Below are 16,443 nucleotides of genomic sequence, written 5' to 3'. Positions count from 1 at the left end.
CCTTTCCTATATACCAAAATGGAATTGCTGTAAAAACCCCCTCCGAGAGCTAGGAAGGGACAAGCTTACTGCAGTCAAAGCAATGCCAAGAGGAAAGGAAGCATCTAGGAGAACCAGTACTATAAAGGACAACAGCTATGGGGTTTCATCTTCTCAGTACTGAGACAAAGTCCTGACAGCATGAGCAATTAAACTCATGGGACTGTGTCCTGGTTGAGATTATCTCAACCCACGAGCTTTCTTACTTTTGCTCTTCCTATTCTCTCCCCCATCCCACCAGGGAGGAAGGGTGAGCAAGCGGCTATGTGGTGCTTAGTTGCCAGCTGGGGTTAAACCATGACAGACTGACAATCTCTACCTTAACAGGGTAGCACAATACTCTTAACAATACTAATCTTGTTCTCAATACTCAAGAGCTTCAACCAGAATTAAAAGTCTCTTCATATCCATTTTACTTGCACAACAGACAGAAGAACTTGAAAGAGGTGTCATTACAATAAGGTAACACAAGAGGTGTCATTTGCCTACTGCAGGCATCCAGTGCAGAGTCATCCTCTTTTCAGTAAGAGAGGATGTCTGCAGCTAGCCAGCACTGAAGAGTTTAAATGATCAACGCAAAAAGTTTCAAGAACTCAATTCAGCCGGGACAGCGTGTGCACGTACATCGTTACAGCTAGCCTCTCTGGGATCTCTCCACATAGGACTGCCCTACTGGAGCATTCCCACTACTCCATCCTCTGAACTCCAGCACTGTGTAGCAAGAGACCTTTCAGCATGCATGGAGGCACCACCTGACGGCCAGAGCTCTCCCTTAGTGCCCTGAGGTCAACAGACGCTATCACAAGCCTTTCATGACAGCTTTGATGCATCAACCAAGCCCTAAGAACTAAGCCAAGTACCAAAAGTACTCACTGCACTCCCTGGAGTTCAAGTCTAGGAGGTGACAGACAACTGCACCAGGAACTGAAGTGCACTTCGAATACATTATGATTCCAGATACAACAAAGCAACCTTTGATAAGAGCTCTAAAGATGCAAAATTCACTTTGCACTTTGGCAAGGAGCAGACTCTGCATTGACTACTCTGCTGGCATACACGAATTTTTTTTTTTTCCTCTTCAATAGAGTTGGCATCACATCCAAACACCCTGAAAGTCCTGAACTAGCATTTCAGGGCACAAGCCACTGCCATGAAAGGCAGGTAAATGGAGCTCTGAAATGAAATACTTTCCAAGGCACTACTGCCATTTGAGAAGCAATACTGGCCCGTGAATTGACTGGTGTGTTTGGTACTGAGCACAGAAATCAAAGCCAGCCCTCTGATCAGACAAGAGACTTCTGCCTATGTTTAAGTGCATAGCAACAAAAGTACACACAAGAAAAGCTTGGACCTCTGAAAGTCTAGCACTGGGAAAAGCAAGTATCAGCAAATGGAGAGTTTTGTATCCACATAAAAGGAGTGCACTGCAACCACACCATAGCTGGTGCTGTTCACACAGCAGCAGGTGAAAGCAGCAGGGGAAAAAAAGAAGTCTGCTGTCCTCTACAAATCCACACCTGGGGAGATGTGTCAGACTGATATTGCCAAGGGAAAATAAGTCCCAAGATCTTACAAATTTTGGTTCACAAACCCTGAAAACAGAAATACATGCAGATCACCAGTCAAAGAAACATGGACTTTCTGACCCAGGTTTCAAAAGCTTAGCAAGCAAAAGAAAACTTTCAGAACTGTAGAGTTAATAACTAAGTTGTGAGATCAAGGAGTTGCAAAACACTGGGCATAAGACAGGTCATTTAAAATCAAGCGTTTTTAAAAACCAAACAACATGGCTTGGTTTTGGACATGCAGCATATGTCCAAAATTCAGATTTGGAAAGTATAGCAGGTGTTGAATTTCCCCCCCAAAGTTTTCCCATGTAAGAGCTGTGTACTCCCATACTTTGAGACACTGTTGTTGTCCAAACATGTCAGAAGGACAACAGTCAGACACATTAGCCTTACTCAAACACGGTCTATACTAAACTGCATCTTTAATAAGCCTACGTTACAGACAGGCTAAGAAACCTCATTTTTGTAGGCGTGACTATTTTCTTGCTGTATAAACAAAGCTCAAGAATACAAAAGATGCATGCAGATTCAGATCAAAGTCCTACCTATGCAACTCTTGGTTACGCAGGAAAACCAGCATAACATGCAAGTATGATTTAATGTTTGTACTTCATGTTCTTTCCATAAAGAGATATGTTTACTCATTTTCACAATTCCAATCCCCTTGTACCTGGAAAGCAGAGAAATACTCTGCATGCAACCAAGATGTTTTGAGACACAGGGGACTTGTTCAAGGCAGCACTCCATCCTTCCGGGATGTCCAGATGGTTTTCAATACTGTGACTTCTGCACACTTAACCTGCCAGCAGGTTCCAGCGCCTAAAGTACAATCATGCCTAACCCACATAGACTCTTAAATAAAAGTAAACTATAGCTGACTTCAGGAGAGAGATGATATCTTAAGGAACTAACAAAACCCAATTAATTCCTGTATTTAAGAAGTCTTTGTCTCCAGCAATTTTCATTGTATGAAAACACTGAACATTATTAAATGCTAATTTTTGAGCTGACTTCCTAAAACGAACAGAGTTAGAAGGCTTAAGGTTAGCCCAAGTAACTTTTCGGCCCTTTTTCCCCTTCCTACTGCAGTGGTTAGTCAAGAAAAGTACTCTTCCTCACAACTGAAGTCTGCAAGACAGTCTCCAGAGCAAACTTCTTAGTGTGGAATGTGTTTCCCCACCCAGTTCTTTAATTCTAAAGCTGACCACTCTCACATGAGCACAGGCCGCAAGAATTTCAATCAGACATTAAAGCCTATGAATTCACAACAGCAGTGGGAAAGAAAGTAGTGAGGAACTACCTTGGGTATTCTGTACTGCAAAAGATTTCTCTCTTCATAATGTCTGCTCTGCAATCTGTGTATAGCACAGAATTTAAAATGTGAATTCAGGAGTACCAGAGTCTGAAGTCCCACTAGATTTATGTGTAGTCCTATTTCCCAGACACAGATAGCACCAGTACACTCCTTTTTAAGGGCCAGAACAACATATCAGCATCTATCGCCCATTTCAACCACTGGTATATAAACTTTTATAAATTAACTACTTTCCTACAAACCAATGACCAGGACTCTAAATATTGTACCAATACAAAATGTTTAAGATATTAAAGACTTAGAGTTAATATAATATGAATGGTTTTAAAAAAATACCAGTTTTTTAATCTGTCACGGGCTTCCAACTGGGCTCCCACCTCAAAGTTGATCCCTCTTCTATTCGGAGGATGTTTTGTCATTTTGTAATATCAACACTGCTGATTTTATTCCCCTGAAAAATGCAATTAAATATCAATCACTAATCAAGACATACACAAAATAAGCTTATGCACCATAATCCCCAAAAGCTAGATGTCAAGGGACCTCTACTTTTTGTTTGCAGAAAGTAATGGGGGCAATTATCTCTTAAACAAGGGTTCCCAAGTGACAGTGTGCAGAATCATTCCAAAAATGTGTTCAAAATGGTAGCTACTGGACCATGAAAGATTGAAGCTCAACCTTTGTCCATCAGTCCAAGTTCCAGGTCAATTAAGAACTCTGCAACGCAATATTTATTCAGAACTGAGACAGAAGTTTCATGATATTCTCTCCCCCCTCCCAGTTTTGATGAAAACAAGGAATCCAGTAAACAGGAAGTGGGCAAAAACAAACACAGTAACAATCTTTCAACAGCTACCATGTTAGTGAAACAATTCAAGAACACTATGTCACCTCATCACTACAAATGCAATAGAGTTCAGAGACATTAGAAATAGGTAGTTTAACAAATTTTAGAAGACTGTCTATACTGCTTGCATATTTGCATTGCTTTCTTCCCACTTCACCATTTTAACTAGAAAATAAAAGTAGTCTTCATTAAGACATGCTTCCAACAGATAATATAAAGACTTAAGAAATCTTGCCAAAGTAGTTTCTCTCAAGGTACATTTAGTGGAAAGCCTGATCAGGAGCTATTTTTCCCAAATTTTTGTCAGTCGTTTCCCACAATTATAAGATACTACAGGAATGGATCATAATTTGTCTTCAAGCTCACAAGATCCAAAAGTACGAGTAAGTTTTATTCGATACCATCCTCCTTACAGTAAGGCTGTATCTTGAAGATTCAATTAAAGATGTACGAAATGGATGCAAGTTAAATTAAAAAACCTTCTAGTCTCACACCACAAGAATAAGACGACATGCACTGGCAACAGAAATAAGCAGCAGCATTTTGGTTCACACAATGCATAAACAGCAATGGTATCAACTGAGCTGCATCTACAAAAGGATTAACATTATTTTATGAAGAACTACTCTAAGTTCAAGTGTGGTTCAGAAACCAAAGATCTTTAGGAAAGTCATAAAGCTTCTATTGCAGGGAAAAGCTACTCCATTGACACATTTTTTAAACCAGGCCATTTGCCAAGGGCTGGCCATGGAGGCACCCCCCACCACTTCGAGTATCATAATCACATTGCAAAGAAACTTCTCTACCAGAAGATGATCTGCTGTCTTCCTCTAAAGCACTGCTTTTAGACTTATCTTCACTACAGTTAAAGCAGCCTACAATGGTATGGGGAAAAAAAATATGCTATTGCCTGTAAGCTCAATTCACAACACAGTGATTCACAACAGAAGAAAAAAAAAATTTAGCCACCTAGGAACTGAGAAACATGGCAAGTTACCTTTCTAGAGTATCTGATAAAAAACTGTGAGCTCGCCCAGCAAGGACCTGAATCAGTCCAGGAATGACTATCTTCTAATAAGGCTAGAGGCGGGAAAAAAAATATGCTATTGCCTGTAAGCTCAATTCACAACACAGTGATTCACAACAGAAGAAAAAAAAAATTTAGCCACCTAGGAACTGAGAAACATGGCAAGTTACCTTTCTAGAGTATCTGATAAAAAACTGTGAGCTCGCCCAGCAAGGACCTGAATCAGTCCAGGAATGACTATCTTCTAATAAGGCTAGAGGCGGGGGGGGCGAGGATTTACCTATCACCTCCATAACTTTTAATTGGGAAAGAAGAGGGGGAAGGAAATTAAGGAAAAGTTAGGATGGTTGGGGTTTTACGTTCTGATGAAAAATAAACAGTAAGAAGAATAAAAAAAAAAAACTGGAAATCCAAGAAGCCAAGTGCAAAGCTACTTTTTCTTTTTTAAACAGTTTATCCACCCACACCTCAAACATCCACTATTTTCTCCACAGATTTACATCATTACTCGCACTAGCAATAGAATTCCATGCCTCCAAATGTGGGACAGGCATTTTGCTTAACACTTGTAGAAGAAATTACAGCTGCAAGATGACTCTTGTCCTAGTAAACTTATTTTTCCTTTTCACTAAGTAGGGACACACAAAGACCACGTACTCCTAAAAGTACTGGAAGTACATTATTGAAGCTCTCTGCAGTGATCTCCTTCAGTAATAGCTGCAATCCTGAAGAATGGGAGTAATTTCAGCTCACCTACATGAGACTGGAAGAGGAACATACACACCTCCTGACTTCAGTAACAGGATCTCATACAATAGGGCTTCTATAAATAAACATCAGTTTTGGTGAGGAAGGCCTTACTATAGTTTCAGTCAAGTATCAAAAAACCTACGAGTATCACAACTAAAGGGAAATCTGAAAAAACAGAAGCCATTTAGCCATATTTACAGAGGCTGCAGATTCTGTGAAAAATCTGAACTCTGTCCACTTTACAGCTAGAGTCAGCTGAACACCAGCATTTGTCAGAGCACACCGTACTGCACCTCACTAACTAAGCCAAGCTTGTTACAAGGCAGCTGATCAGAAAGTGGAAAGAGAGGAAAAACTGTATGGGCAAAAATCTCATATCACTGCCCCCTCCCCCAAAGTCTTCCTTCCTCTCCCCTCCCAAGTTATGAAACTTGGGCTGCTTTGGGTTCTCTCTCACATCCTGCAACTGGATTTAACTTGATCCAGCAGTCCCTATACTCAGCATGCCTTGCAAAGCAGGCTTTTTCATTTGCAGCTCATTTCAGGAACAGCTTCCTCAAGCAGATACATACTTGGTAGAACATTACACAAGATAAGTTACTCAGTAGAGGATCTCAACAATTTTACCCTGAAACATACAGCCTTAGAGCAAGACCGAAACCATACGATACAACCATCACTGGGAGCCGTCACATAGCTCTTCACAAACAAAGGCCAACAGGCAACGCTAAAGCCCGTCCATGTTTCACCAGCATGACCTTGACCATACAGAGAACTTTGTTTCTCAGAAAGAAAACACTAAACACAGGGGCCTGCCTCTGCTTCGAGATTTTATGTTTCAGCCTCTGCTGAAAGTCCTCTTCTGCAAGGACTACTTAAAAACCCTGAACTACATCAAAACAGATTGTTAACAAACAACCCCAGACTAATCAGAGTCATAGATACAACTTGGAAATAACACTTCACCAGAACATCTCTTCTAAAATTTTCTTCAGCAGAAAATGAATTTGTACTAACTTAGTAACTGAACCAAGACGCGAGCAGGCTTTTCACTTTGGTAACCCTGGGAATCCATTTTTCTCAAGTGCTCAAGACCACGATTAAAACAAGGGGTAGTTACTAGGCCTACCCCCAAAGCTGTAAGGCTTTTCTCCAAAACCCCCTATTCCACTATGAGGATTAGACCTGTTTCAGGAACAAATACTCCAGGATTTAGACAAGCCACTACTTCCAACAGAAAATATTTGTAAATCCACACATTTCTGTTGTTTAAAAGGGAGAGCCTTTTCTTTCCCATAAAAGTCACCATGAGGTAATTTAGCTTTTAAAGACTATTCAAATACTTACAGGTACCAATCAGGAAGGCACATTTATATCAGGGCAATGCAGAGGAGAATACACTTACATTAATATTGATCCCTTCAGGGATCATGATTTTTGTCTTTTAAAACAAGTTTTCTGCTCTGCTAACAGTGCATGTCCTGTATACCCACACCTGTAGTCGTTCTTATTCTCTTCAATTTTAAGCTCTGTCAGTGCTGAGCCCCAAACGTGGCACATCACTAAGTTCCAAGTGATGTGCAAGAAGAGGGTTCCTCTAGAAACTGGAGAAATCTTTCGTATTACCATATAGAGCAAAACCAAGCAGTTACAGCAGACCTTCACTAATAACAGCTTCTATTGTTTTCTCTCTGGAAACTGCAGAATCACTGCAGCCTTTTTCAAAATCTTACCTACCTTTGCAAATATTATTTTCCAAATCACTGGTAAGTATGATTAAACCATTCCCTACGTACTATCCCACCAAAACCCCTGCCTTTAAATCAGTCCCACTTCCAAACTTAGTACTGTCTCAATTCAGTACTTCATAAGCAGCGCAGAAGAAAGGCAAATCACTCCCACAATTCAACCTCTTATCTCCTTCATTCTTTAGTGTATCTATGCCAAACCCAGGAATTTCCACCACCTCCTCCATCAGAGCACGCTAGAGAAAAAAAAGAGGAACTCCATGAAAAAACATAGTTCTCTGGCTTGATAAAGGAACATGGTAAACTTTGACAGTTTGCATAAATATAAATTTTCAATGCAAAGTAGTATTATGTTTTATTCTGGATGGTAAGCTTGCTGTCCAATTCCTATGAGACATTCTACATCACTGGTGATTCAGTAGGACTACATGGTAGGTAGAACAGGTAGCGGGTTAGTAAAAAACACTGGCAAAACCAGGGAGTAAAAGCAACTAGCAAGAGATTGTCCTGTGTTCACTAGAGATGCAGCACAGATGTAACTGAACTGGGATACTAAAGGCTGCCCCAAGATGTGAAATGCAGTTCCTACACAAGCAGCAAAACACAAGCTTGTTTTGTTTCCTTTGTGTATAGCAGTATAAGCAGTTTCTATGCCAAAACAGGTTTACAGTCAAGTCCACAAAGCCTAAGCTGACACTGCCATTCACTCCAGCACCAGTGTTCCAAAACTGCTAGCATCTATGTGCCCATTTTGAAACTGCCAAGGACTAAGTCCAACCACATTTTGCACATAAGGTTTTTATTGCTCTGCAATAGTTAGTTTTGACCTTTTACTTATACCATCCGCATACACGATACCAAGCCTCGCATCTTCATCAGTGGTAAAATGATGAAAGCCTCACCCAGTTCACCCCCTACAATATGCATGCCCCCATCAGGAATGGTCAATCCAGAGAAGTCCATGGTCCCCACCACAATCAGAAGACTTTGCAAGTGGATGACCACAGCCATGCTGTGCTGAAACCACACACCTGCAGATGAGAAAAGGTAATGGCTACGTCAGACTGCAAAACAGTATTTACAGACACCATTTATATTATACAAGCCTAATGGCATCTTATGAAGACTAAGTACAAGTCTCACAAACATTTAAACACCACTTTTAAAAATTGTTTTGGCACTGACTACAACAGACTTTTATTGCCTGCAGACAAAAAAAGCCTGCCTACCAGGTTTTGCCTACAGTAGCGTGGCTACCATGAAGTATGCCTCACTGTATTTTACCCTACATATAAAAACAGAAGTAAAACCCCACACCTGTTAAAGTATTAACCCAGAAACAGTTTCTGTACTAGCTATTCATCTAAGGATCCCTATGCTCCTGCCTCATGTTTTGTTTATGCATACCATTTCATAGCAAGATGAGTAAGTTTTAGGACACACACAAGTTTCAGAAGATGTCATTAGCACTGGTATTTCAAAACAATGCCTCAGATCTTCAGTCAAATTTTTTTTTTAATGCAACAGGAGCAGAAACAGGAAAGATTCAAACTGGACATGAAGACCATCAAGACATTTCAATAAATTCCAAGGAATACTGCATCACCTCCCTTTTTCTATCCAAAAGACACATTTCAAACAAAACATTGAACTACATGCAGTTCTTGTTTGCATCGTGCAGGATCCTCAACTAGATCTTAACCAGCACTCACTTCTTACTTTAAAAGTTTCCCAGATTCAATCAACAACTACACAGTCAAACTCTTTGACTGATCAACACAACATTGAAATTGGATCCTGAACTGATACCTACAATTTCCATAACAAGAACACTGTACAGCTAATTCCTCAACACTGAAACATTCCCTCAAAGCATAAGACTTTATTTCAGACTCCTATTTTTCCTCAAGTTTATACAAGTAGACTAACAAAACTGACAGCAGTAAAAATTTACATTTGCTCTCCTCTTCAGGCAGAAACCAAGACTTACTCAAAGTACTCGGTGACAAAAGGGAAAAGGTGTCAGCAAACATAAGTTACCCTCCCCCCATCAAGATCCTCACGCTCTCCCTAAGATTACAGGACATCGAGAATGTCATTTTCCACTCTTTCAACAACGTCCTATGTAACTGTGCTGTCAATTCAAATGGTGGCAAGACTGGGACAGACCAACATAGAAGCAGAAATTATGAACATGGGCAGTTCAACAGAACAGAAGAAATATTTTTCTATAATAAAACCTTTTTGAATTACCAAGTGCAATTAAAGAAATAAATACTCATTACTGAAAAGAATTCTTTTCAATCATTTGATCATCTCTCATTTAGCTGTTCTGGTTTCCCCTCTTTTCCTGTAACCTACTAAAGGTAGGAGACAAACACTCTTAAACACTGAACAAGCAAGAAGATTTGGGAAAAGGGTTTAAGTCACATGAAATAAAGCAGGTTTTTCCCAAATAAAATAATATTCAAGAAAATCTACTTTAATGAACCTGCCATTTTTTCCTCCAACTGAAAATGTGCAGTTTTAAGAATATAAGGATTTAGAGAAATATTATCCACAGTGCCTCTGCAAGAATTAAGAAAAACCTGAATTTTAAAGCAAAATGTCAAAAGCTTAAAGAATAGCTACAATTAACAAAACCAAGGATCCATGCTTATACTCACCAAGAAGAAACTCGTTGCTTATATGGCTGCAAACATTCCAAACACTGTTGTACAACTATAGGGAAGGAAAAACATGTCATGTGAATTCTGAGACTAAGAGTAGCTTAGAGTTCAAAAAAAATATTTTCTCTACAGCCAATGATATCCCAATCATGCAATAAAACCTCTAAAATATCAATTTAATCTGAAAATATTTCAATACACAGAATCAGCAGGCTGCTATGATCCAAATTAGAGAGAAACTTAGAGATCCACACACAGACACTCTCTCTGCATATCCACATGAAATTTCTCCATCATTCATTTATCCTTTGCCAAACAGAAGCCACCAGTAACTTTATCATTACTCCTACTTTGGTGCACCAGATATTTTGGAATAGTCCCATTAACTAAGCAAGCGGACAGTAACTACCAAACCTTGTATATGCAAAATTCAAGGTACTGTCTGCAGACATTTAAAGAATAGATCGCTTACATGTTAAATCCACCCTATGGGCCAAGTTGCACTTAAAAGAAATTACAGCCTACAGTTTTATCTTGTACATTGAGAATGTGTGATTCTAGGTGAAATGACAGGCTAAAGATCCAGCACAGATGATCATAATGAGTTCACCATCTCTTCCAATGGATTGCTAATAGGAAAACAAGAGTTCCTACTGTTGGGTGTCCCCTCCCTCCCTTATTCCCCCCCCCCACACACTTTCCCTTTCTCTGTTACTCCAAGTTGCAGAAATTCTTAATGGCTCTCCCCACTTTTCTATCTAACTGCTATTTGGCAGATAAGACTTCTAAACAAATGTATCTGAAACATTCAAAGATACTTAAATGCAACCAATTGCCCCAAATCTAATACCCTCTTTTCCTCTCAGTTTAATGAGAACTACTACTGAGAAACCCCCATGAATATCACTGCCTCAATTATACTCCTATCGCCCAAACAGTCTTTAACTCTGGGGACAGTAGCTAAAAAAAGAGAAAGCTTCAATTCTGAAATACCAAGTATGAGAAGCAGCCCACAAACAAAACCAAAACTGCCAAATCCAAGTCAAAGGGTCAAAATGCCCGAGTGTTCTAGATTTGGAAGTACATCAAAATTCTTTTGCAGAACAATTGCAGCAGACTGGGATTCGCACAACTGAAGTCATCACTTCTGATGTAACATACAATTCCTACTCATACTGGTGGATTTCTGCTGCAATACCACAGTGGTTAACAAACTTTAACAAGTCATCTTTCAGTACAGGTTATTTTAAAAAAACAACCAAAACCCTAGGTCAGATACAAGCCTTCAACAAGCTCAAATTACAGACATTCTTATTTAACAAGCATGGCTTTTCAAGATATATCATGGTAAGATCGATGCTTTCTGAATTTTTAAAAATATCTTTTAAACTATTCAGAGATACAGAAAAAACCCTTCTTGCATTTAGAAATAATTAACCGCCACACAAAAAAAGCAGCCTAACAAATCAGGGGAAAAAAATTGAGACACTTCTTTCATTGAAAAAGCTTCTAGCAATTTAAGACTCTAAACATCTCCATGGTTTTAGATCTTCTTAGTTAAGAAAGAATAAATTTAGTGTGAAGGATATTTTTAAGGTGCAAATTAGTATATCAGACAGCAAGAATTCTCTCAAGGAAATTAAGAGTTCAAATGTTTAACAGCTAAAAGACCTGCAGATGGCTCAAGCAAGCTGCATTGTTCCTTATAGAAGCACAGTCTCCAAATCATGAGAGTTCATCACATCAATCCATGCATGTCTAGCCACCCCCCCCCCCCCCCCGCCACAAAAAAAGCAGCCTAACAAATCAGGGGAAAAAAATTGAGACACTTCTTTCATTGAAAAAGCTTCTAGCAATTTAAGACTCTAAACATCTCCATGGTTTTAGATCTTCTTAGTTAAGAAAGAATAAATTTAGTGTGAAGGATATTTTTAAGGTGCAAATTAGTATATCAGACAGCAAGAATTCTCTCAAGGAAATTAAGAGTTCAAATGTTTAACAGCTAAAAGACCTGCAGATGGCTCAAGCAAGCTGCATTGTTCCTTATAGAAGCACAGTCTCCAAATCATGAGAGTTCATCACATCAATCCATGCATGTCTAGCCACATGAACAAACAGAAGCCAAGATGACCAAATGCAGTCCTCTCCTGTCAACGAAGACAACCTCAGTTGAATAAACTACGTTCATCACATGGCAGAGGGATCTGCGTTTTGGTCATACAAGAAATAAACTAAGTTTCTCCAGAACAGTTTCTTCATCCACAAATCCAATTCATGTCAATGCATGCAAGGCTTCTCCAGACTGCAGGAGGAGTGGCAGAAGCAAGCTACAGCCATTTGCATTGTTCCGAGAAGCCTAATTTAGCCCGCAGATCAGGCGCTCCAATGCAGTTTCTCCTGTTTTTCTACCTGAACTGAAGCTGTATAAAACCACTTCATGATGCTGAATGCACCGAGTGTAACTGTCCTCAAAAAGACACTTTTGCCCTGCCTAATGGGTACCTACAGGCTCACACTGCCTTTGTCAAATAAAAATGAGATCAGGAAAAGGAAAAGTGTGGACCGATTCTCATTGCCATTCTATGCTCCCTCAGAAGCAAAAACAACAAAAAACCCACAGAACTCCTTGGACAAACTTACTTACAGTGGGACTATATGTAAGTATTTGGTTTAGGGTGGTGTTACAGCAGCCTAAGGTTGAGTCTATTGAACAGCCCTGGACAAGGTGCTGTCAGAGAGTGGCCTTGCACAACAGATGAGGAAAGGAACCACGCATGGGCTCAAAAACTCATATGACAATTTCACAATTTTGCAAAGACAACAGGTTTCTTCTTTAAAGAACATACCTTTAAGAAATGGGCAGGGTCCAAGAACATGACTTCCATTTGCCTACATTTTGTCTGCTTGGTTACAACACCTAGATTACTGAGTCTAATACCACTATGCACTCGATGCCAATGTTTTAAAATCAGTACAAACATTTAAGTATTAGGTGGCTCTGAAGTACTACCACCTACATCCTTTCTGAAAGCAATACCTTGGTATTCTAGAGAAGTCCACATCCGAGATAGAAATTTAATACTTAAGGCTACGTGTTCATCAGTAAGCTGACCAATTAATTCCTCAGTTTTGACCAGATGTCTTGCCCTGGCTTTGAGGTTGCTCTGGGTGTTCCAGCAGCACACTATACACTTACAGCAGATTGTTGCACCTAAGATTTTTCTTATCAGTGAGCATCAACATGTATTTTAGCTATCAGAGGAAAAGATTATGACTGAAAATGGAAGGAGCCAGGACAAAAGCACAAAAATGATCTGGTAACAGTACCTGCAGCAGTAACTGAACTTGGACTTTTGACTCTTGGAAGAAGTCTACCTGTAAAAACACCCATAAAAAAAAATTTGAGAAACATTTTTCACAGATAATTTATAGCACCTGCAATATTGGCCACTGAAAAACCCATAGGGCACTGTTTCCAACCAGTCAGTATATAGTCTTCTGACACTTAAGACAGGGCATTGTCAGTTTCATTATTCAACTGCTTTCTGACTAGACAGGACCAAATCCACCCTACTTGTTGATAAAGAAAAGGGTATTTTCACAACAGTCAAATAAAAGGAAATCTTGCAAGTTACACTGCTTTGATGAAAAATTATGTCTTTACTTAAGATAATGCATTAAGCAGACAAATCATCTGTGTATGTGCCACACTGTAAGAAGGATGTTGACTCCCCTGTTTTATTACAAAAAGGAAAGAAAGGGGTGCACTTCAAGGCTGCTCGTAGACTTGTCCCCCAGCTCAGAGATGAAAGGACAGCAGGGAAAAAACAAATAAATAAATCAGTGCATCTTTTTGCAAGACCAATGACAGCAATACTGAGAAGACACGAGCTGCAATCCAGGCAAAGGACTGATATAAATACAGGGGATCACATAACAAAAAAGCCATTAGCAACTTGCATTATAGTGAAGAAGCAATTAAAGTCTGGTATACTTGCAACCTCTGCTACGCTAACAGAAGCCTTTAAGCCTTCAGCTTTAAGACTAACTAAAAACCCTAACTCAAACCCTATCAATGGCACTGTCTTTGTGCCACTGATACACAGGTCTAGGCTAAGGATGCTCAGTTCTACATCTGGAGCACTAGAGGTGTTCGAGATAGTTTTCTGACTCAAGCACTCTGTGGAACAGAAGGATATTCTCCATTTCCTTGGGAAAGAAGTGCTGAGTGTAAGTAGCAGAAAAAGAAGTCTGTTTTGAAACTAGTATTTTAACATCAGCAACAACATCAGGAAAGCTCTTTGGTGCTAACTTCATACTGAAAAAAGTAAATCCACCCCACACTAAGCAGTAGTGCTTCCCCTCTTTCTTTTAATACAGGCTACTTATCTAAAGACACAGATGGAGACAGTTATATCTTTTTAACCAATTTCATAAACCTACCTGAAATGGAGTTCTTAAAAAAAAAAAAAAATAAGGCAGACTGCAGCTGGCTATACTGAAACAAGGCTGGCCGAAAGTTCTCAAGCCCAGTAAAAACCACACAAAGGCATGTCAACAAACTAACAAGCCTCAAAAAGAAGTTAATTATAGTCGAACGTGCATTATTTTCTGCCACATACATCTGCAGTCAGTCAACATGGACACATTATACACCCGTACACACACATACACGCATGATCACTTAAGTCTGGTGCTTGCATCCACAAAAAAACTGAAAAGCCACCAGCTCCAAAAGGTTTTTTTTTTAAATATACAGGCCATGTAGCTATTGGCATTTTGACAGCAAGGACAAACCAAGGGCTCCAAGTTACTATTTCTTACCTGAAAAAAGTCTTTTCCTACAGGAAGCACAAGAAGTCAAAATAAACCTGTAGGCAAGCAAGGAACAGAAGAATGAAGATAAGGAATAAATTGAAGCAAAAAAGAAAGGAGTAGACTTGTTCAACTGTTGAATGAACTATTACAAGCACTTCACAAGACTTCGCAATATGATGTACCATGAAGTCCAAAGTATATGCAACTTTTCTTTTTCCTTTAATTAAAAAAAAAAAACACAACAAAAAACAAAACACTGCACCCACACAATTAGGCAACCATCAAGAATGCAGTTTAAATACTGATGACAACCACTTGTAGGGCTGAACAATAAGTCCTCCCCCCGCCCCGCATACATTCTTTAGCTCAGCTCACAACACTGTTGCACAAGTGCTCACATCTGCGCAGGACAGTGCCATATGGGCAGAAATGAGGAGACAAGTGGCAGGACAGCTTTCCAACAGCAACAGTGTCAGCTCCTGTCAAGGTCTGACAAATTACAGCCACAGACAATACCTAGCTTCTAGAGATGCAGTTATAAATAAAATATGCAGTTACAGAGAATTTATCATCCCCTATAATTGAATTAGGGATTGCACCCTCTTTTCCTGACCAAGGGAATTTAGGTCAATATCATTGCCTAGGTTATCAGGAACTACAAGAGCAAAAGAAAAGCGCTTCAGAGAACTTATCCAATTAAAGGTAAGAATTAATTACATGCTTCTTACATTTCAGTCAAGGCAGCACTGTTATGAGCAATTACTACTCTAGCCTCATTCCCAACTTGACCTTAATTAATTACTCTGGATTACAGGCAAGCAAATTTTACCTTCAGACTGCTCAAGTAAAATTTTATTTCCATTCAGGAAACATCAACAAAGTTATCAGCAAGAACGTGAACTGAACTCTTCCACAAGCTGACTTAGGTCAAATAACGAGCATTCATCTAAGCCACCTTCAATTCCAGAACTATTAAAAAAGTCACACAAAAATTAAAGACAGAATTATACTATGAGTGATCTTCGTTGCAAGTCTTCTCACTTGGCTTTTTTTGGAAACTGATCCTGTGAAAGAATCCTCGTTCATTATAGAAAATTAAATGAACCCAGGTCAAAAGTACTTCTGTTATAGAGATGCTCAGTTACAAGCTTCTGTACAAATAACTACAAAAGGTTACTTCAAGTCATTAGCATTGTATTTAACATTTGGTTTTATTCTCCTACCGCATACAATTCCAAATTCTGTACACATTAAGGTGGCAATAAGCCATATCTGAACCTAGGCCTGTCAGGAAAAAGAACATGGTGCCTCCCAATTCCATCTATTAAATAAGTATGACATGAAGCAGCTTTTTGGTTAGTGCAAGGATCCACCGTTACTTCCGTTCCTTAAAGACATTCTGAAGGGACAAAACGCAGCGGGATGGAGACGTGCTCCAGACTTCACGGGACACAAAAAGGCCAGAAGCCTCCAGCTGACGGTAGCGCCTATGGAAACCAACCCCGGCCGCGGTGAACACCTTGCGGGGCCGGTACCTGCCCCACGCGAGGTTCCTCCCCGCTTCCTCCCCCGGGGCCGGGCGAGGAGCAGCCGCCGGCGCCCCGCGGAGCACCCCCGGGACGAGCCCCGCCGGCACCGGCCCCGCGCCGCTTCCTCCCGCGC

General features: G+C 39.9%; 1 protein-coding gene across 6 annotated transcripts in view; it reads right to left on the bottom strand.

Annotated features, from left to right (window-relative positions):
- Positions 1-15,745, bottom strand: part of PHF20 (PHD finger protein 20) — a 77,688-nt gene extending 61,943 nt beyond the window's left edge. For 3 of the 6 annotated variants that reach the window (XM_019473123.1, XM_019473126.1, XM_019473128.1), the window contains exons 1-6: positions 15,611-15,745; positions 14,788-14,834; positions 13,291-13,338; positions 9,961-10,015; positions 8,197-8,325; positions 3,259-3,373 (exon numbers count right to left, since the gene is read on the bottom strand). In XM_019473123.1, coding sequence (XP_019328668.1) covers positions 3,259-3,341 — 83 coding nt within the window. In that variant the 5' untranslated portion in view covers positions 3,342-3,373; positions 8,197-8,325; positions 9,961-10,015; ... (1 more) ...; positions 14,788-14,834; positions 15,611-15,745. Of the gene's footprint in view, positions 1-2,277; positions 2,327-3,258; positions 3,374-8,196; positions 8,326-9,960; positions 10,016-13,290; positions 13,339-14,787; positions 14,835-15,610 lie in introns of those variants that run through there. The other 3 variants (XM_019473124.1, XM_019473127.1, XM_019473125.1) reach the window with 3 other exon arrangements.
- Positions 15,746-16,443: the final 698 nt, after the last annotated feature.

Source organism: Aptenodytes forsteri, unplaced genomic scaffold (genome assembly GCF_000699145.1).
Source record: "Aptenodytes forsteri isolate BGI_AS27 unplaced genomic scaffold, ASM69914v1 Scaffold38, whole genome shotgun sequence".
Lineage (NCBI taxonomy): Eukaryota > Metazoa > Chordata > Aves > Sphenisciformes > Spheniscidae > Aptenodytes > Aptenodytes forsteri.
Note: the sequence above shows the minus strand (reverse complement) of the source record. Positions and strands in the feature narration are given on the sequence as shown.